The sequence below is a fragment of the Podarcis melisellensis genome (assembly GCF_964234715.1).
Source record: "Podarcis melisellensis genome assembly, chromosome: 10".
NCBI classification, from domain to species: Eukaryota; Metazoa; Chordata; class Lepidosauria; order Squamata; family Lacertidae; genus Podarcis; species Podarcis melisellensis.
The window spans coordinates 31267863-31290825 of record NC_138542.1 but is presented as its reverse complement, the minus strand read 5'-3'; the positions used below and the strand labels follow the sequence as shown (position 1 = coordinate 31290825).

The 22963-nt window shown below is 40.5% G+C and overlaps 1 protein-coding gene across 21 annotated transcripts in view; it reads left to right on the top strand.

Annotated features, from left to right (window-relative positions):
* Positions 1 to 22963, top strand: part of GRIP1 (glutamate receptor interacting protein 1) — a 328693-nt gene that overhangs the window by 201623 nt on the left and 104107 nt on the right. Inside the window, exon 1 of one of the 21 annotated variants that reach the window (XM_081927987.1) lies at positions 17312 to 17372. The exons of the other annotated variants lie outside the window; for them this stretch is intronic. Coding sequence (XP_081784113.1) covers positions 17327 to 17372 — 46 coding nt within the window. The 5' untranslated portion in view covers positions 17312 to 17326. Of the gene's footprint in view, positions 1 to 17311; positions 17373 to 22963 lie in introns of those variants that run through there. 21 annotated transcript variants of the gene reach the window in all.

Below are 22963 nucleotides of genomic sequence, written 5' to 3'. Positions count from 1 at the left end.
CGTTGGCACCACCACCATCAATTTAAAACTAGGCAACATCTATCACAGCATCTTAACAGTTGCTAAAACAGGCAGGGAAATCATTCAAGTGGTTGAGGGGGTGAGCTTGGGGAGCAGTGCTCTAGACACATTGACTTTCATGGTTTAATAATGCTGGTGGTAAGAACTCTAGATAATATAGTTCATATATGAGCAAGGACAAGAACTTACCATGTTTAGCTGCTTCATATATACCAGGTTCTTCTTTCTGTATGGAAAAAAAAACTTCCATACAGTAAATAATATGCAACTCAATGTGTGATGATTGCTTGCGTGTGTGTTTGCTGCTGAGATTCCAAATGCATGTATGCAAAGGAAAGCAAGGCAATCCTAGGGTTTGGGCCTGAAAGCATTTATTTCGAAGTGTCAAATGTGAGAGGAGATAAACCAAGCTGAGAAAAGATGATATGTATATGCTTCAAAGCTACCACTTAACGTTCCAAGCTCCAAAATGTTACGGCTATTGTCAGTAATCATCTCTTGACAGGTTTCAGTTGTTGATGGCACGCTGACATAACGAACTATGTATAAATTGGTACTATGCAGATCCAATTTGCATCGTAGGCAAGTGAATAGAGGGGGAAATGAAATTGTCATGATAATGTTATTTATTACTTCTAAATGACAAAATGCTGAGTTCTGAAGTTGTATATTTACCCATATCAGGGGTCACCATCCTTTTCTGGGCCAATGAGCACATTTGGAATTTTTGAGAAAGTGCCTTCCGTGTTAGTCAGAAAGGGGTGGCTCTGGGGGGGGTGACAAAACACAAAACTGCAGCTGTGGGGGCCTGGCATAACACAAATTACATATCCCATGTAAAAGAGAAAGGGTGTACTCCCTACCCTGAGTATAAATAAAAGCACCCACCTCTGTACTTGCTCACAGAGAAAAGCTCTCTGCACCTCTCCTCTGTTCAGACATGAATAAAAGGGAATGTCCATTCCTATCTAGAGCAATGGTTCATGGTGGTGGTATTCGTTTTAATGCCAATCTTTAATTTATCTGAAAGGGTGTCATATTTGAAGATGGCTTTTCTGCTGTTTAATGAGAACATGGTTGCAGGTGTGTGTGTGTGTGTATACACACACAAAAAACAAAAGCATTTTAGAATGGTAACATGCGAGCCACTTTGGGGCTTATAGAATCCATGTCTCTACAATTCTGTGCTGAAAAGCCTACTGTGTTAGAATGATACTGTTATTACACCTGCATTTTCTCCTCATTGCTTATGATTGCCAGCAGTCTGAGTTAATATAAAAGTGTTCCTTTTCAAATAACCTGTGGTTTTTGAGGAACTTTTGGAAGTGCAGATGTGCATGGAGATGCATTCTCTGGTGGAGTTGCACCTTGATCTTAAAACACGTTTACTACATGAAACTAAGGCCTGTTGATTTGAATACATCTGTGTTGATTTCAGTATAGCACTTACTTCTTCAGCACATATTGACTGATTGACTTAAATTCTTGGTGCTGATTGCCCAGTTCTAGTTATCACATTTATTACTATGGAAATTTCAGCATATGGCAATCAATGCCATTTTACCTTTGGGCCAACGTTGGCTTTGCTTACCTCACGGTCCTCTTCAGGAAGTGGCTAGGGAGATATTTTGCTTTTCGTCAAATCATACGTTTAGAATAGTCTTGTAACCTGCTGGAGGAATGAGCCACCTATTATAGTGATCTAGTAGTCTTTATTATTTTCTGACCCAGCATTATTTCTCTCTCACACAGCCCACATTGTGGCGTCCAAAAATGTTAAGATATTTTCCCGCCTCTTGTGTGTTCATACTTGGCCTTTATGCCTGGCTGGTATTACTGGTGTAGCCAAGACCTTTAACTGTCTTTCTGAATTAATCATTTTATTAGCGCTGAACTTTAGTATTGTGCATATGCTCCTGAGAGTAGTCCCTACCAGGTGGCCCATGTAATTTCTATAAATATTGCTCATCTACTTAACATTCTACATGGGCAGAATTGTCATATGCACTAAACACTGAGCAACTCTAATGCTCTCCATATTAATATGATATTGCTTGTGGATGAGTGGCCCTAAAGAAAGAACAATAAATTGTTACGGAATAATATTAATATATTCCATATACCTTTTGAAACAGCCTCATCAATTTTTTTTTTTTAATTTAATACTGTAAAAGATACAGAAAAATTCTAGTAGTCTATAGCAACAAGAATATTCATGATGATTTGGTATCTTGGAGGCAAACTTATTTTATTGTGCAATGAGCTCTTATAGGCAACAGCCTACTTCATCAAATGTATGAAGTGGAAAATCGAGAAAGTGGTGTGGTTTTTTAATAGGATGAGATGGTAATCTGAACAAATCTGAACATTTAAATGTCAATTCTCATCTTACATTGTACAGAAAACCTTTTCACAGAATTAAAGTTAAATAAAGTGTGACAGTTGATCAAGATTAATCACTAGCTATAACCAGAAAACAGCTTTGTCTTCTAATACAATAAAATTTAACTCCGAGAGAAACACAGATGTTCCCCTTTTAAAACAAAGTGAAATGAAACATCAGATCATTTCATATATAGTTGAAAGTCTGAACCATGGCATACAGATAAGTGATTTGTATTTCGTTTGAAGGTTGCAGTGACCTTTTCAAGCTCCTAAAAGGAACTATTGTTTAGTTCTTTTGTATTTCTGCTGGTGTGCATCCTGTTGAACCTTCTTTCAGACTCCACAAAAGAGCTAGTAATGTAACAGGTTTAACAGGGTTGTATACAGCTTCAGACACAGGTTTGCCGTGAGAGTCCTAGTCTACTGAAAAAGAGGATGGGGAGAGTCTGGGCTGCACTTAAAGGACAGTAAACACAGTGCCTGGAAGCAACTCAAGTGAAACAGAGATTTCAGCTTTTATTTATTGGATATATAAGGCTAAGGTACTCACTTTTAGGATTTTTGCTGTGTGTCTCATAATCTTGTGATACTTTAAGTCCGTCTTCCAAAATGTGGTGCCACTAGATGTTGCTGAACATTAACTCTCATTAGTCCCAGCCAGCATGGCTAATGGACAGGGATGATGAGAGTTGTAGTTCAACACCTGGAGGACACTATGTTGGAATACGTTTATTTGAAGCATAAACTCTCAAGCAGCTCAGATTTTCATTTGCTAATATTCTAGCTTTCCTTATTTCGGAGAGAAGTAAATACTTACAAATGGTTTTTAATATTGCAGAATTTGCCTATGGCCATGGGATAAGGCAAGGTCACACATAAGTATAAACTGATGTTTAATAATTTGCAATAATGCAAGGCATACTTCCTTGGTGCCACTAAGTCCCAACATTTCCTCAGCACTATAGAAGCTGCTATACCGTCTGATCTAGGAACGGGGAACCTGAGTGTCATTCCCATCATCCCTGACCACTGCCCTTGCTTACTGGGACTGATGGGAGTTGGAGTCCTCCAGATATAATTGGACTTTTGGTTCACCATCCCTGGTCTACTCCAAGTCTTGGACAAATGATTTCTCCTACCTGTTATTGACACTGCTTTCAATTAGAGGAGATCTGCTGCATGTTTTATTTGTTAGGTTGTTGTGTTTTGTGTTTTGTTTTTGCATAGTGTGGTCCTATACCTTTTTGCTGCTCATCCCTTTAGAGCTAGATTTGCATATCTCAAACACAAATGAGTAAAGGAGGGTGAAGATTCAAACACACAGTGTTCCAAAGATGTATTCGGTTCATGTGGCCATTTAATACAAAGGGATATCTTGTTATAAAGTTGGCAATGAGCTGAAGGGTGCCAACTGATATGTATTGTATACCTTTTCCTCTTTTTTGTTGTAAGTCGCTTGGAGACCTTTGGGTGATGAGCAACTAATAAGTCTAATAAATGAAATGAAAATGAAAAACTGAGCTCAACACAGTCAAAGAGCTACATGTTGATCTGTGCTATGAAGTGATTGAAAAGGCAAGTAGCTTAGATACATCAACTAGGCTTGAATTATTCATCATCCTCTGAATGTCAAATCAGGAATTAGGTGGGCTGCATTTACAGTAAACAAGCAGCAACACCACAATGATGTGCTGACCATGCACTTCTGTGAGTATGACCTAGCTTACATAGAGCCAGGCTTACACATATCCAGAATGCTGTAGATCTTTAACACTATAGAGGAGTGATTTAGTCTAAATCATGACTGCAAGGGTAATTGCGAGCCAGGCACGGGACAGGCCAAAAAAGAAAGAAAGACACAGGACATCAATATTGGGTTAAAATAGGCCACTCTTTTCCATTACAGATTGAACAAAGTAGGCTTGGGCAAAGGCATTAGGTATGTATGCAGAATCAACTAGTCCACCTGCAGGGTTGACTCTGGATTAAGGGTCACTCTGTGACATATATGAAATCAGGACAATCCTATCAGGATTGCCATTTGGTGGCTCATCAGCTCCTGTGTAGACTTCCAGACAGAGACACCACCTCCTGGACCCCTTTAGTGGGGTACCCAATTGACTAAGGATCCGACCCAGTGCCTTAACCACCAAGAAGTTGTTAACAATTGCTATGAGGCAGGCAAGAACCCCCAGGCACAGCCTGAATTAATAAGAAATAAGCAGACCTGACTGAAAACCTGAGCAGCTAGCCCACTACCACAGCCATGCTGTCCTGTACACCCCTGATCATCAAATGCAAATAGCAGGTGGTTAATTCTTTGTTGTCAAAGCAAAAATTTCCAGTAGATCCTACGGGGCTCCAAATACACATATTATAGCATCTAGGCAGCTGTTCCCAGGTCGGTGCCCTTTGGTGCAGCTGCAGCAAGATGTGAAGCCGCACCCCTCCCCTGATGTGCAGCCAGAGATTTCTCCAGCCTCTGCTTCTGCCTCTGATTCTGGACTGCCCCCTGACACAGACTTCCTGCTCACTAAATCCTGTTACCTCTTCAGCTTCTAACACCTCTTCCTCCCATCTGCTCCCTCTTCACCCTATGACCCCTCATCGTCATCCCACCACCAATCCTCTGGCTCTGAGCCTTCTTCCTTTGGGGGTTCTTCAGCTGGTGCCTCCCACCACTCGTCTGCATCCAGCCAGTCCATGACAAGTACACAATACCATTCTCCATGACAATTATAATGTAAATGTAGGGCAGGAGGAATTCTATAGAAAGACTTTGTGACTGTATACTATAGAAACCTCCTTATAATGACAGAAATATATAAAAAACAATTATAGAGAGAAACTTTCAAGGAGATGTGGAAACAAACGTAACAATGAAATATAAGCAGTATAGTGAATTCCAAAATTCACCTTTCATGGTGTAGTATGGAAAATTCAATGTAAATGACACAACTAAAATGGTTAGAAGTCGATTAATTTTAATATTAGTTCAGACACAGCATATGCATTGTACTCTAATGAACAATTCTTGCATGTGTAAGACTAGCTAATAATACATTAAACCAAGCTTTTTCAATATATTTTCTTATATGATTTAAAAGGAAACCCAATATTGTAGTTAGCATTTGCCCAAGGCCTTAAGAACTTGCATTCTGAGACACACAGCAAAATATTACCTTCATTTCTGTTTAAATTAAAACTATAAAACAAGTAACTGTGAACCTTTAAAATATTTTTCATAAAGAAATGATCTAAGAATTTTGCACATAGCAATCTGCACGGTGGAGCTGCTACAGGGAATGTTTCAGATTACTTTCAGATGCAGCCTTAATAATGATTTAAATAATTCACAGTGTCATGAAGAAGCTAAATGCTTTGTGATGAGAAAGAGTTTTATGGGTTTTATAAGACAGAATGTAATCATGTTGTGTACACTTAAGTTCTCATATACAGAGTTGATAAAAGTTCTCTTTGTGTTTTGAATTTTGAGTTTCTTAGCATTCTCATATCCATGTGTTTGTATATGTACACATCTTTGCTCTTCCAGAATAAATAATTCTCAAGAAAAGAATAATTTTACATCTCAGTTGCTCATCTCAAGGCCTTGTAAATCCCTTGAATACATAAATTAATTAAAAGGAGTGAGACCCTTTAATGAAAATAAACTTGTCATATTTCCATATGCATTAGCATTAATCATCTAACCAAAAATGACTGGATAATATGTAACTTCTGTCCTTACAGATATCAGCAAAGGAGTGAACTGATAAATTACATTGGATACCATATTAGATGTTTACAAAACTTGGGTTTTGATATCTTCTTTAAATATAATTTTTGACTGCTCTACAGCTTTTAGAATTCCTCCTGCCCCTCCACTCACTGTTTCAGAATCCTAAGGCCTGAGAGCTCCAGCCATTAGCTAGGTATCACGAACTTTCTGACCACTAAGATGAAGGTATGATTTATAGGATGATGAGCACTTGTGCTCTGTGAAAACCTGATCAGCTTGACTGGAGAGGAAAACAGAATATTGAAGAGTGCCCCCCTTACTCCTGTGTAGAATCAGAATATTGGAGGTCTTTATTCCCCTGATTCATTAGAATTAAGGTTGAGAACTCTGGGACTGACCCTTTTTGTGTTACGTTGATTTAAATGAGAGTTATTCCTCAAATGGAGGTTCTGTAATTTATCCCTAAATGAAGTAGAAGTGGAGAAAATTAATATGCATCAGTTGGATCTTCCAGTTAACAAGTAGTATTGGGGGGGGGGGTGCTTGTAGACTTGTATAATGCAAAAGATTGTCTGTAATCAATTTTTAAGAAAAACGAAGAGGAAGTAAGGAAATATTCATCATTAGACCAATGAATGTTAAAATTCCTGGTAGTGAGTTTCCTAGTTTCTAGAACACTTCTTACAAACCTCAGCTGGCTCGAAGAGAATTCTGTGTGGCAGAGTAACTGAGTGGCAGCTGGGGATCCCTGTCATGTACCTTGCATTTCACTAATAACATATAAATAAAAGGTTTGTGAAAACAACTTATTGGAGACATTGCAATTGTCTGTTTAAGGATTCATTAACCTTTGTTTCACGTTGCATGTGGCTTCATAGAAGGCTTGAATTTAAGGGAGTGTGGGTGGCTGTTGGTGTTGTATGTAAAGATTCAGCTGTAATAGAGCAAGCTACAATATAAATTATGTCCTTGCCAAATTAAGGATACCCATGGGCATTCTGAAATAGGCATTTGCATATTGAAAAATGAAGGTGGTTGTTGTAATATTTTAAACAGACTTCGATTGCACTTTATTGAAACAGGCCAAATTTACATTCCATTCCTGAACATAGATACATTAATCCAGTGTCTGCTTGTAGAAACAAGAGAGCAAAGAGAACTAAAACGTTTCCCCTCAGAAGTGGCCATGTTGCAGATGCTGAAACCCAGAAATGGCTGTAAGAGCCAATAATCTTCTCCTTCCCCACCTATGAATTGGTTCTTTATCTCTTTATAGACTTACTGAGGAAGCCCTTGAATAATAAAAGACCAATGCTTCAATTCATGTACATACTTTAGTCCCCATGTTCTACTGTTGCATGATCTAGGATTTAGCTGTGGTCTAAAGCACAGAGCCTAGGACTTGCCAGTCAGAAGGTCGGCGGTTTGAAGCCCCACACCAGGGTGAGTTCCCTGCTCCTGCCAGCCTAGCAGTTCAAGAGCACGTCAAAGTGCAAGTAGATAAATAGATACTGCTCCGGCGGGAAGGTAAGCGGCGTTTCCATGCGCTATTCTGGTTTGCCAGAAGCGGCTTAGTCATGCTGGCCACATGACCCGGAAGCTGTACGCCGGATTCCTCAGCCAATGTTGAGCACGCAACCCCAGAGTCATCCGCGACTGGACCTAACAGTCAGGGGTACCTTTACCTTTAAGCTGTGAATTGTATGTGTTTCATACTTTAGATATGACACTGGAAAAATGAGAGAATAAATATTGCATGATGAGAATCTGATGGTGAAAAAGGCTGTTTGCCATGATTTACTTTCTTGCATGCTTTCCTCCATGGAGTCATTTTTGACAAATTGAGGCAGAAAATCATTTTGGAAGGTGCGCAGTCCTAGGCATGTATACTCAGAAGCAAATCCTATTTGAGTTCTTTATCCCTAGAAAGTGTGTTAACAACTGCAGTTGAATGAATGCTAGCAAAAAATGGCATAAACTGGAATCATTAATTTGGACAACATGTGTTCTTTGGTTGGGAGCATATCACCTTTCTGCCCCATCCCAATCATCAACGGGTCAGCAATTCTTGAAACAGTGATAGTGGAAGAAGTCAATAAGAAACATAAAGGTTAGTAACAAACAATCCCCCCCCCCCCGTCTTCATTATCATTTGGATTTCACAGTAGAGAAATCAGAGGATAGATAATACAAACAAGCCATTATAGTAGTCAAAATTATTTTATGTGATTTGAATCCACTTTAATTTTCTTCATTCTCTTCATATGGGAATAGATAATGCCTTCTGTGGGCTTAAATTGTGGTTACAACCACATATGTCTGCAGGCTGCATGGCCAAAGTGGGAAGTCATTGGAAACTCTGTACAGGCACATTTTAAGACAGAATGCCTATTTTTCTGTAATTTTCCTGCACGGTGGAGATAGAAGAGCTACATAAGGCTACATTTTGTGTCAGCTAAATTATTTTCAGCAAATCAGAGCCACTGAAAAGATCAGCTGTGCTACAAATGTTCCCATTTTTCAGTGAAATAAGTCATAAAAAGTCAAAGCAACTCACCTTTTCTTATAATCACACAGCTATATAACAGTTGTTATCTGACAATTTATCTCACTTATTAATCTTCTTTATAATTAAAAAACTTCTCTCTCTCTCTCTCTCTCTCTCTCTCTCTCTCTCTCTCTCTCTCTCTCTCTCTCTCTCTCTTTCACACACACACACACACACACAGCCCACCCTAGGTGTTCAAGGCAGTTTTTTCATTGTTGTGGATATTAATTAGCAGATAATGGAGGCTTTTATATTTGAATGAAGAAAATGATGCTATTCTTTTGCTCCTTTCTGGATTGCCACAATTTCTGAAACAGAAATATGGGTTGCAAACCTGCCTCTGTAAGAACAACTCCGATGTCTGCAGTTGGTGACTTCAGCAGTCCTGCAGTTAGGTTGCCTTCATTGCTTGTATTTCGGGTTATTATCTATAACTGTCAGCGTGCAGAGAAAAATTATTCTACCAGAGCAGGAAAGGGTTTTTGCCAGTAGGAGATTTCCTCTGTCATTTCATAAAAATAGTTGGGGGGGGGGTCTTGTATATTGCCAACACATCCCAAAACCTTCCTTGAGATCTGAGGGTTCTTAAATAGTGTGTGTGCATGATTTATAAACCAGCTTAAGCTGAAGGGAGGGACAGTGTCCTACAACATTTCCTTCAATAAACCTAATCAAAGTTGCTGCTGCTAACCATTGTGGGGCAGGGGCAGGTATAATATTCAGGAATAAACTGAAGCAAGGAACCGAGGAAGCCTCTCTTGGACTGAGGGTTGAATATCCTTGTTCCATTCCCGCCAGATGCAACTCCCAGATCCCTCCACCATTGTTTCATACTGCTGTTGCTAGATTAAGCCCAAGCAAGGAGAATTCACCCGTCTGTACCCCATTATGCATGTATATACAGTGGTACCTCAGGTTAAGTACTTAATTCATTCCAGAGGTCCGTACTTAACCTGAAACTGTTCTTAACCTGAAGCACCACTTTAGCTAATGGGGCCTCCTGCTGCTACCGCTCTGCCGGAGCACAATTTCTGTTCTCATCCTGAAGCAAAGTTCTTAACCTGAAGCAATATTTCTGGGTTAGCGGAGTCTGTAACCTGAAGCGTATGTAACCCGAGGTACCACTGTACGCAGTTTGTAACACAAACTCTTTAGATTTCATTTTAAAGTGTCTTTCCATTAAAACGGTGACTCCTGTGGAAGAGAAAAGCGTGAAAATGTCTTCATAGCAATACTTGCTGGCAGTTTGGTCTTTTTTATTGCAGTACGGTGTGCTTTCCCCCCAATTACTGTACTCACAGAGGTGTTTGATTGCACTGACAAGGAAAAGCAGGATATGCATTTGTGCTTAGCAAGTAGACTGACAATGCTGACTGCTGTCAATAAGTTTTCAGGGGTATAAATGCCCTTTTTTTACAGACCCAAGTCATAGTGCTTAGCGTAGCAACAAATGTTGCTAGAACACATTTGCACAAAGCACATGGAGGGTGAGTCAATGGGCCTTGGGTGGGGCAGGTGGGGGTAGCATGAAAGAGAGAGAATTTGAATTCTGCCGTCACCTGCATGTGTTGAATAGGCTTTGGACAGACCGTGTGTGTGCGCATCCGCACTCATAAAAACTCTGCATATGGGGACCATGTAAAAAGGAGGGTCCCTAGCTGCATTGACAAGACTACATCCGCAGGGTGGCTTTACACAGTACAGTGGTACCTCGGGTTAAGAACTTAATTCATTCTGGAGGTCCGTTTTTAACCTGAAACTGTTCTTAACCTGAAGCACCACTTTAGCTAATGGGGCCTCCTGGTGCCGCCACGCTGCCGGAGCACAATTTCTGTTCTCATCCTGAAGCAAAGTTCTTAACCCGAGGTACTATTTCTGGGTTAGCGGAGTCTGTAACCTGAAGCATATGTAACCCGAGGTACCACTGTATACTGAATATGCTTTTGGTTAGGCGTTACTTTGGGACTTTTTACCTATCTCTCTGCTGATTCTACCATGTTCTGTCTCGTTCATTGATTCTGTCTCCTGGTTCTGTCTCCTGTCTTCAGTCGTGTCTTCAAGTTCCCATTTGATCCCAACTTACCTTTGGGTCATGACTTCAGGCTTGCTCGTGTTTTCATTTGGTTTTGACTTAGTTGTTGATCCTGACCTCTGGTTCGTCCCATGGATTCTGGTTCCCAGCTCCAGACTCAGCTGAGATATCTACTCAGCCCTGACACTCTTCAATTATGTCTGATCATAATCTTTAACTCCCATAGTATATATACATCAGCCTTTCTCAGCCTTGGGTCCCCGGATGTTGTTGGACTACAACTCCCATCATTCCTAGCCAGGATGGCCAGTAGTTGGGAGTGATGGGAGTTGTAGTTCAGGGACATCTGGGGCGGGGACTGCCATTTGCTCATTCCGCAGAGTATGAGAGGGGCTTCTTCCTTGGTCTAGGACCAGCTGATACCTTCCTCTTCTTGCTCTACACATTCCATTTATATCTCAGGAAAATGAGTGAACATAATTACTGCCACATTGGTGCTGCCAAGTATGGAAAAAGGTCACACAGGAAGTTAAGAAAATGTATTTTTGTTGCCGGTATACCAAAGCCTGAGGAGCAATTCACGTGGCATTCTTAGTGGATAGCCATTATATTAGTGGTATTCAATTTTACCCCTCAGTGTGTGAAATGGAAATCGTTTTATTAGTCACAGTTCACCACAGTACATTTTTTATGATAGATGGAGTGAAATAAAGATCTGTATCTATCTTACAGAGCTCAAGTAAATACATATTAAAGCCATAACATGTATCAATTAAAACTGTAATGTGCAGCAGTATCATTTAGAAGCAATATGCAAGTTTTTGTTAGCTGATTTACTACCCCTAATGTTTCAAATATGTTAAATACATTAAAATACAATATTTTGCTTTTGTTAGCATTAAAATGCTGCCAAGTGCTCTGAATCTATTGAGTCAGTTGGGCTATAAATTCAAATCCACAGCTTGAATCCACAGGTGTATTGCACCAACAGAAAAGCATTTTTACTCGAGCAAAGCAGCCTCCCTGAATTCTTATTATTTCTTCCCCTCTCTGCAGCCACCAGTGTCATTATAGAGGGTTCCTCAACCCTCATGAGTGGTAGCTGAGGAGCTAAGAAAGTCTCATTGCGTGAGCGGAATTCCATTCACTCTTCTCAGGATCCAAATCTGAATTAAAAGCAGCATGGTTAAAGCCTAGTGTGGACTAATAATACAGGTGCAATAAGAAAAATGAAAGCAAAAATTATTGCAATGGAACAATATTTTTCTTTGCAGTTTCCTAGACCACAAAGGGCAGTTTGCCTCACAATCAATGGAAGTATTTTATTTTATTTTTTGCTTCAGTGGATAGTCAGATGGCCAGGGCTGGAGAAACACTATTGCTTCATACAACTGATAAACCTTTGTTTATGCTATCTTTTTTTATTCATACCTTGCATTTTTCCCCTGAAGTAATTTGTGGTCTCAGTGTGATATTTGTTACTTATGGGCTATATTAATTTAGTACCTTCCTATTAAAAACACCTTCTCATGCAAAAGGTCATTGACTTCTGAGACACGTTGCTGTGGCAACAAACCTCCTGGGCTATACTGTCTGCACTTTGTTCCTTATTGAATGCAGGTCAATGGCAGCTTCCTAAGCTTATTTGGTCAATAGGAAACTTTACAAGACAGACATTTCAAAGACCCTGAACCTAGATTGCAGTTTTTTGAGTGTGTGAATGGTCAACAGGCTAGTTGCAATGAGTCCAAATCAAAGCCTATATTCTTACACTTGCTCTTTTCAATAAACAGTTTGTGCATGCACAGTCTCTTTCACACACAGAGACATTCCCAAAGGGCACTCTAATTATATTTCCTAGAGTCTCAGAAACAGCAGCGAGAACAAGATTAGAGAGTGTATGAAGTGAATCAGTTCTTCAGTAAGTGATCAAATGATGCAAAAAAACAGATGGTATATGCAACTACCACAAGTTCCGCCTTGTAGCTGTAGCATTTGGAAGCAGCCCATTCTGTTTTGAATCTGCTCTTTGACGTTCTGATTCAATTTTTATTTGTGTCTGAATCTGCTTTTTTAAATCCAACACACTCTTTCACCCTATTGACTAGAATAAGGGATCTGAAAATAGTTGTATTTTCCCCTCTAGTCACATAAGTGGATGAAATTTGCAGGCAAATTTGCATTCAGGTAGCAGAATTTCAGGATGGATCATTCATGGAAGATTTAAAATGTTGGAGTTTTTTGGTAAGTTTCTAATTTCTTGGCAGAGTGGATTGCATATCACAGACATGACCAACCCTTATGAATGGATGAAGTTTTCCAAATAGCAGAAAAATGGGCACAACAGTTCTCCCTCAAAAAGGAAGTTTAGTATTTCGGAGTAGAAAAATAGAAATTGTTGTTGTTTGTGGGGGGTGAAAAACAGTGTGAGAATTAGGCATGTATGCCTAGGGGCTATTGTACTAGGTAATTTTATCTTAGTTTTAAAAAAAAACCCCAGAAAAGCCAGAATTTTTTCTTTTCCCCCTCCCTTCCTCATGCAGAAGAAAAGAGAGAATATGTTTTTCAATTGTTTGTCAGGAAAACAAATGGACCACCCCAGTAGTTTAGATCCACTTCTTGCACCCTGCTTTCACAGCAGTGTCGTTGTGATTGGAGCTATTTTGAAAAAAATAATTCCCTAAGATAAGGAGGTAAACCTGCCTGTCAAAATTAAAGTTCTCCACCTCTTCTGTCAAGCTCTGGGAATTCATGAGTCAGCCTGTGTTTTTTTTACCTCAGAAAAGAAAAAGTGTCAGGAGGAGGGATGGGAAGATCATGCATTTAACTTCTGGAAAAATGAGGCCACAGAGCAACCCAGTAGCATGGGGGGGGGTGTCCTTGGTTACCTCAAGATGCCTTGCTAATGGCCTCATCTGACTGAGGAACATGAGATCATGACCTAAACCTTGTTATTTGGAGTACATACAGAGCTGGTCACATACTTGGTACCTGGGTTCTGGGAGCTTTTCAAATACTGCAGAACTTGGTATTCCCATTTACATGATAAGTTCAATATTAGTTTGGCTGTACAGAAAATCTATTATCTAATTGAACTGTCTGGCATCTACATGGATTCTACACCATCTTCAAATTATATAGCTCATTTGCAAGTAAAGATGTCGACAGAATGTGAGCTGCTAGAATTTTAACTGTTTAACACAGTAGAGCAGGAAGCAGTCTTAGCTCTTAAAGAAAACATCATTTGGAAAATCTGCAAATGGTAGATACATAACAAGTGAGAACTCACAATAAAATGTTGCCGCATATTAACAACCCCTGACAGGATGGCTTCTGTTCAATACATAAGCCAGCCTAAAACAAGAGCCTTGTTGTGCTTTTCAGGGTTCAGAAAATGGGGAAGGGAGGTTCAGGAATCGGGACAGGTAAAATAAATACATCCTTTTACTTTCCCATCCACCTGAATTTCCACCAGCTTCGGCTAGTGGCCCAACTGTACCCCTGTCTGGACAGGGATAGCCTAACGTCTGTTGTCTATACTGTGCTAACTTCTACGTTAAACTACGGCAATGCATTATACATGGGGTCTCCTCTGAAGATGGTTTGGAAAATTCAGTTGGTACAGAATTTGGCAACCAAGCTTGCTCACCATTCCCAATTCAAAGTGCTGGCTTTGACATCATCGTCCAATGTTTCCTGCTTGGCAGGGGGTTGGACTCGATGGCCCTTGTGGTCTCTTCCAATTCTATGATTCTATGATTCTATGACTCTAGAACAGGGTAGGCTGCTAATATCAATCCATCTGCTTAATTTAGAATCAATGGGATAGTCTCATTGCTAATCTCAGCTGGCAATGCCCTAATTTTGTTACACTTGCAAATAAAAAATTGAAAAAAGAAAGAAAAATGGCCCTTGGGGCTAAATTTCATCCTAGGTATCTCAGAATGATTCCCAGTAATAGAAAGGCTCTCTTGGGCATTAAATGCGTGACTTGGGCTATAACCAGCCATTTCCTCTTTTCCTTCTCAGTGTCTTCATACATATTCCCCTGAGACACCGTCATGTCAGAGCTGCTTTTCTGCAGCTTGATCCCATGTTGCTGCTGTGCACTGCATATGAATGAGGAAAACACACGGGTCTTTCCCAACTTCTCCTTACCTGAAGTATACAGTTATAAGTGTGTCAGATGTAGACATTGCCTTTTTTTAAAAAAGCAGTTTTGGCCCTCGTAATACATTTTATGGCATTTCAGCTGAAGGTCTAATTGGTTTAAGTTCCTATCTTATGGGCCATTTTGCCTTCCAAAGTGATAGGTGATCATTCACCAAAGTTTGGTATTGAAGGGAATTATTTATTTGTCCTGAAATATGGCATCTTACGCATGTTTCATTTTAATATGCATTTAAGAATGTTTTTGGAATAAGCTCAGCCTCTGAAATATGGTTTTGAAATAATTCAAGGGGAATAGAGACTCTCCCCACTTCATCCCATTTTGAAAGACGATCGCAGCCAGGTGTCAGATTCAGCTCTTGTGAAGACAACCTATCACAGGGAACAGGGGAGTTCTTGGACCAGTGAGCTTTACTCATATTGAAGCTTTTACAACTACCACCTGTTTTCTGTCCCAATGTTGGGTTTTATTTTCTTTATGCATTGGTTTTAGGTCTTTTTGCATTTTCCTAAAACAGGGGTCAGCAACCCGCGGCTCCGGAGCCGCATGTGGCTCTTTTACACCTTTGCCGCGGCTCCAGGGCAGATACTAGCGAGGGGAGGAGGCGCATTGTGCGCCCCGACACTCCCCACTGTGGCGGGTGCTGTACTGGCTGTGACATCGCACGGGGGCGGTGCGTGCGTTAGTCACGCACCGTCCCAATGTCACCTTCCCGCCCGCCCGCTACATTGTAAGGGGCATGTACGCTGGTCACTGCATTGAAAGGGGGCATGTACGCTGGTCACTGTTTTGAAGGGGAGTGAAGAACACACACACACACAAAGGTAACTTGTTAATTTAACATTTATTTCTATGAGGAGGAGTAATTCTGAGGGGTCAAACAAAGAAATAATTTTAAAAAGTGACAAAAAAGTTATTTTTATAATGACGAGTTTTGCGGCTCCCAGGTTTTTTTCCTTCAGAAACGGGTCCAAGTGGCTCTTTTTGTCTTAAAGGTTGCAGACCCCTGTCCTAAAAGCACTACCAAAACCTCCAGACAAGTCCTATTAACCCTTCTCTGCAGCACAGAGACTGCACTTCCTCTCTATCCCCCAACCCTAAAATTATAATGAGACCAAACCAATTTATAATGAGACTGCAGCTGCAACAAAACATGTCTGTCCCATATCAGTCTCTACAGCCACAGCAGGCACTATAACTCTCCAACGTTTTGACTCCGCCCCTGAACACACACTCTTTCATTGTCTCCCAGGACAGAAGGATGCCAACCAACAGATAAAAGAAAATCAGTATGTGTACATCAAATATTTTTGAAGGCGGGAAAGAGGTGATACACTATAGTTGGCTAAGATATAGCTATTAATATAGTTTTCCTGTAGTTTGTTCCCGTCATTTTCCTTCTTCCCCCAGTTTTGTTTGGGACTTGGTTATGGTGCACAGGCTAAATTATTATTGGCTGAAGTCTGTCAAGTCCTAAGTTCCAGATCTACAGCAGGCTCAAGTCTTTGAGACCAGCTGCACTGTGCACTGAACTCACTGTGTGGTCAGGACCAATTTTGAACTAAAGAAACTGACCCTGGGAAAACAGAGTGCAGCATTCTCAGGTTACTGTTCTTCATTTTACAGCACTGCTTAAATACAGGCCTGTCTTAGATAAAAGCAATAGATTTCCCCTATAAGAATTTGGGGTATTAAACAGGATATGCTTAATCCTACACTTAAGTATTCTGTTTGATTTTTAGTGATACATTCTTAACAGGCCAACCAGCACTTTCTACTGAGTTCTTGAAAGCAGACTATCTGTTATGCATTGCTCTGTTTGCTCATAACCTTATTAAATTTAGACTGCTGGCTCGATGCAGTTCCGAAGCGAAATTCTGTAGAAGATAATAAAAGCAGCTGCTATGTTTAAAATTAACAATGAGCGGTTATTAAAATAGCCAAACAGATATAACATTCGGGAGCTAAATTTACATTCATGGAGTTACATTTCACAAGCTCAGAGTATCATTTGTGAGACTACTGAACTGTACAGTGTTGCTCCATAACTTTGGTGCATTGGCATAAATAAATTGCATATGTGCCTGGAATAAGAAAAGAGGTATAGAAACCTTTTTTAATTTTTGCTGCCAAATGTCCAGCTGCTGAGTACATAAGCTGAATTGTAAAACCTTTTCTATAGTCACAGATTCTGTTAGCTTTACTGCTAAACTCTTTGGGTGAATCCTAGGGAGTAGCAGGATTATGGCATTGTCTGACTGGAGGAACCATTTTGGACTTCTGAATCCAAGACAAATTCCTGCAAAGAGCTGAAAACACATGGATCATTACATCTGGACTTTAACGCAGATCGAGGGACTGTAAGCTAAAATACACCCTGAGAAACTTAGCTTTAACAGGATTCTTGAAACGGGTCAGTTTTTAGCTGTGATGGCACTTCTTTGTGGTTTAAGCCAAGATTTCCAAATGGAGCTGAGTAAGTCATTAACAGTTCATGCTATAATAACCATAAGCAAAATATAATGACGATGATACCATTTACTAGAATGTTCACAATTGTATTTTCCAGATGGTTAGCACTCCTGTGTTTTCATGTGGTAGATGAAAAGTGGCATTTGCCAAAATAAAGTTACCACTTTTGGAGCTTTTAAAAAAAAAAAACCTGGAGAAAAAGTTAAGAAAATTTAGGGAAACTTTTCTGACATACACACATTGCTGCACATTACCCCATTCTCCAAGTGCTATGAGATTCAATGGGTTACCTAGAGTTTGGTTTCCTTTGGAATGAGAGACAGTGGTGTCTTTATGATATATGGTTTAAAAAGGTAAAGGGACCCCTGACCATTAGGTCCGGTCGTGACCAACTCTGGGGTTGTGGCGCTCATCTCACTTTACTGGCCAAGGGAGCCGGCATACAGCTTCCGGGTCATGTGGCCCGCATGACTAAGCCACTTCTGGCAAACCAGAGCAGCGCACGGAAACGCCATTTACCTTCCCGCCAGAGCGGTACCTATTTATCTACTTGCACTTTGATGTGCTTTCGAGATGCTAGGTTGGCAGGAGCAGGGACTGAGCAATGGGAACTCACCCCGTCGTGGGGATTCGAACCACCAACCTTCTGATCGGCAAGCCCTAGGCTCTGTGGTTTAACCCACAGCGCCACCCGCATCCCTTTTGATATATGGTTTATTTATACATATGTACAATCTGAGGCTATGATGGAGGGACTCCAACACCCCAAGAGGTTCTTGCTTATCCCAAGGCCACAGCCTTAGATTCAAACAGGAATCAAGTATGGTTTTGTCTTTCTTAGCTGCCCAGCCTGCAGCCTGCCACTTCTAGCACCCTCTCAACTCTGGCCTTTGTCTTTCTAACTACCAGTGAGTTGAGGGAAGGGCACCCATTTGCTCTCTGGCACAGAGCCACTTCCTTTGTTACCTTAAAGGCCCATACTTAGAAGACAATGACCTCACCAGGAAGCTAGCCTGGATATTCCAGGAAGTGAATCCTTGATGGATGTAGGAATTAAAGGGGGCTCAGGCATACAGCCTACCACCCACCAAACTCATAGCAATACAATAACATATGTAGAAAATTAAACTGCATTTTACAGTACTAGAAGAGTAGTACTGTAATGCTAGAAGAGTAGCAAAGTTAGTTCTATCAGCAAAAATATAGAATAGTATGTGTTTAATGTGGCGTTAAGCTTTCAGTACCCAGGATCCAAATATACTTGCTAAATGAGTTCTGCACACTCAAGGAGACTTTAGACCACAGAATAAACTGCTTTTGAACTAGATAGCGTAAGTTTGGATTATAGCAAGATTCAAGAAAAAATGTCAACAATAAATCAATCCCAGGAAATACCCACGTCCTTGAGTGTATATAAAGTAGCTCTTTGGAGCCTGGCAATTGGCTCAAGTCTAATTCATCACATGTTGGTACATTTTGCTTCTTCCAAATAAAAGTAGATTCTGTGCTTAATTTTAATGGGAAATCGTCTGTATTTGTTTTATAAGTTACCTTATCTCGTGCTTATTATTTTTTCTTTCTTCTAATTTGTGGAGGGCTGAAACTTGCCACTGTTCATATCCAGCCTTGTACCTGTGCTTTTCCAGTCCTTTTCCTTTGTCCTTTTTCACCTGATACTGTTACAGAGAAGCAGCAGCAGTATGTCTTCCAACATGGTTCTGGAAGCGACAAACTCCTTTCATACATGGCTGCAACATAAATGCTTGCCCCACCCTGCCAAACTTTCAAAGTAGTACACCGTTCAATCACCTCCTAGTGGTTTGACTTCTCCTGAGGAAGATTCATCTTCTACCTTTTATATTCTACTCACCTCCAATATGGTTCATTAGTGAAGGGCTTGTTTTATTGCTTTGCATACCAGGTTCTGGCAATTTAATCACATTTGAAATGGTATCCAGTTTTGGATTAATTAGGTGCTTAAAAATAAAGCTATTTTTGCTCCTTCATTTACTGAAGAAAAAACAACGACACACATCTCATTTACATGGCATTCTGCATCATTGTTGCTGTTCTCTGTAAAGGAATCAAGCCTTGCTTGATCCTTGTAGTCTGTTCATTCAATTTTTAATTAACTTTTTATTTCCAGGTCTCAGTGGATTTCTGTTACAGTTAAGGAAACAATAAGCATTATCGTTGGGAGCTAATTGAACACCTAGAAGATTTGCTCTCAGTAATGAAATACTGTGTGGCAGCAGTAGCTCCTTCGGCAAAGTGTCAGGGCTTAGCTGTAGGCACCTGTTGGGGTGAAGCCTAGCACCATTATAGAGTACACCAGGGGTCAGATTGGTATGTGTGTGAGGTATGTTTGTGTCTCGTGGTAGAACACCAGAGCCTGGAACACTGTTGTTGCCCGGGTGAACTTCTGGCATAAATAGAAAGGTTGTCTTCATGCTTTGTTGTTGTTGTTTAGTTGTTTAGTCGTGTCCAACTCTTCGTGACCCCATGGACCAGAGCACACCAGGCACTCCTGTCTTCCACTGCCTCACGCAGTTGGTCAAACTCATGCTGGTAGCTTCTAAAACACTGTCCAACCATCTCGTCCTCTGTTGTCCCCTTCTCCTTGTGCCCTCCATCTTTCCCAACATCAGGGTCTTTTCCAGGGAGTATTCTCTTCTCATAAGGTAGCCAAAGTATTGGAGTCTCAACTTCAGGATCTGTCCTTCCAGTGAGCACTCAGGGCTGACTTCCTTCAGAATGGATAGGTTTGATCTTCTCGCAGTCCACGGGACTCTCAAGAGTCTCCTCCAGCACCATAATTCAAAAGCATCAATTCTTTGGCGATCAGCCTTCTTTATGGTCCAGCTCTCACTTCCATACATCACTACTGGGAAAACCAGTAGTGTCCAGCCTGGGTGGATGAGAATGTTCTAGAACCTGGAAACACTTTACAGCCCCTGCAGAAGCTCCAAACTGCATTCCTTCACAAAGAGCATTCATGCAGCAGAGCGAATGCTTCACCTGCCCGCCTAATTCCTGACACAAGAACATTTTAAAATCTTTTTTCACATTTGGCACGCTTGCCTATTACTTATAGATTTCTTCGCAGCAGGTATTTTACAAAATAATGATTACCAGAATTAAATACCTTGTCACATTCTGACATACTGAATGCGGAAAATCAAATGCATATATACATTTTCAGCTTCCAATTCTCTCAGCTGAAGCTTCTGGCCATTGCTCTGGTGGAATACCAAGCAAGAAATCCAGGTGTATAGTGGTTGGTTTCAACTGTGTTTCTTGATGTATTAATTTTCCGACTCTTTAAGTAAAAAAAAAAAAAAAAGTGTGCCCCTATACTCCCTTAATGTCTAGTACTGCTATTACAAATATAGATAGACCCTCAAAATACGTCTCATTTTAGAACTTAGCTTCAGCTCCAAATCTTGATATCAGGCCCTGATTCAGCAAACCCATTCTGCTAGTGCAGGGATGTCCAACCAGTCAATTGCGATCTACTGGTCGATCGCAGGGGGCATTCCTGGTTGATCCCGATCACATGGGTCAACAACTTTGGTGAAGGCTTCCCCCAAAAAAGCTCAACAACTTTGGTCAATCCAGTGGGTAGATCACTGCCAGTGTTTCTATAGTGGGAGTAGATCGCAGTCTCTTGGGAGTAGGACATCCCTGTGCTAGTAGAATTCCGACAGAGGACACCCACAAAGGGACCAAGTTTGCTCCAGATACCCCCGTCCCGTGCATGACCCATGTCGTCTTCAAATACTCCCTGGAGAACCCCCATAACTGGGAAGAGGGGAGAGTGTTGTTCTGTTAGGCAAGCAAAAAATGCTTACCCTGGTGGAATTATTGTCTTAGCACTACACTGAATCCCACAGAGTTGTCAGCTATGGCCCTATAAAATTTGTATTTATCACTCTGCGATAAAATCATCTAGGGAACATTGGAGCTTTCCTCAACAAATAAAAGGTAAATATTGATAGAATGTGAAATCACCTTAGCTTGGTAGGTGTAAAATTATTATTTTAATAGACTTGCCATTTTTATTGGATGATTTGCTGAAGTGAGCTTCATTCAGCAGCAGCAGTTGTTCATGCTACATTTCTGCAGTTAGTCGGTGCTAAAGGAAAACAAACAAATAAATAAATAAATAAAGGTTATTTGAACTACAGTGGTACCTCAGGTTAAGAACTTACAGTAATTTGTTCTGGAGGTCTGTTCTTAACCTGAAACTGTTCTTAACCTGAGGTACCACTTTAGCTAATGGGGCCTCCCACTGCCGCCTCACCGCCATTGTGTGATTTCTGTTCTTATCCTGAAGCAAAGTTCTTAACATGAGGTACAATTTCTGGATTAGCAGAGTCTGTAACCTGAAGCGCCTGTAACCTGAAGCGTCTTTAACCTGAGGTACCACTGTATATGACAAATTTGAAATTGTATTTCTTAAGGAATTCCTGTACCACAGCGCAACATCAGCTTTCAGAGTGGTTTGCAAATAAAATTATTTTAAAAGTATCGGTATAAGAATACAAATCAAAACATCAAGAACAGCAGGCGGAAGCAGCATCAATCACATCTAAAACCTTCAAAGAGCTTTTTTTTAAAACTTGGAGTTTAAAAAAGAGGTCTTTATCTGACACTAAAAAAAGTTAGCAGCAGAGGTGCCAGGTGAGGCTTAACTGCAGAGATAGGGCATTGCAACAAATGTCCGTTCCCTGACTCCCCTCCCTCAACCTCACCTCAGCAGCAGCGTTTGAAAAACGTGCAACAGTAGATGGGATGAGATCCAATGGAGGCTTAGCATGAGCAGATGGTGTAAGCAGATGGCATTTCCATTCAGGCAATGGAATGTCTGGTTTCAACCCCACCTGAAGCCCACTGTGCCACATTAAGCTCCTTCCTGACGGTCCCCTTACCTCCAGGAGGGACATTTTGAGAGCTTAATAGACCTCAGTGGGATGGAGGAGACAGGAATGTTGTGTTCTGTGAATGGGATAATGCTCAGCGTTTTTCCGGCTTCTAGCTATTGTGTCACCGATCAATTTAGACTTTTCTTTTTCTAGCCTTTTGTGATGAAATAATGATAAAGTGTCACAAAATCTAAATCTTAAAAAAGTATACAGTGGTACCTTGGTTCTCAAACTTAATCCGTTCCAGAAGTCCATTCCAAAACCAAAGCTTTCCAAAACCAAGGCGTGCTTTTCCTATAGAAAGTAATGCAAAACGAATTAATCCGTTCCAGACTTTTAAAAACAACCCCTAATAAAACAGCAATTTAACATGAATTTTACTATCTAACAAGACCATTGATCCATAAAATGAAAGCAATAATCAATGATGATAAAAATTTAAATATATATATTATTTTTTTCTTACCTGCACTGATGATAGTCATTGTTTGGATGGGGGGCTTTTATCCATTTACACAGTCACACATTCAATCAATCAGTAGCTGAACTGGGTGCCACACAGTCACAAAAACAAATTCACCGAAAAAGCCTCAAAAACAAAAACTCAAAATAAATAGCAAAAACAAAAGCACCAAACGTAATCCGTTCCAGAAGTCCGTTTGGCTTCTGA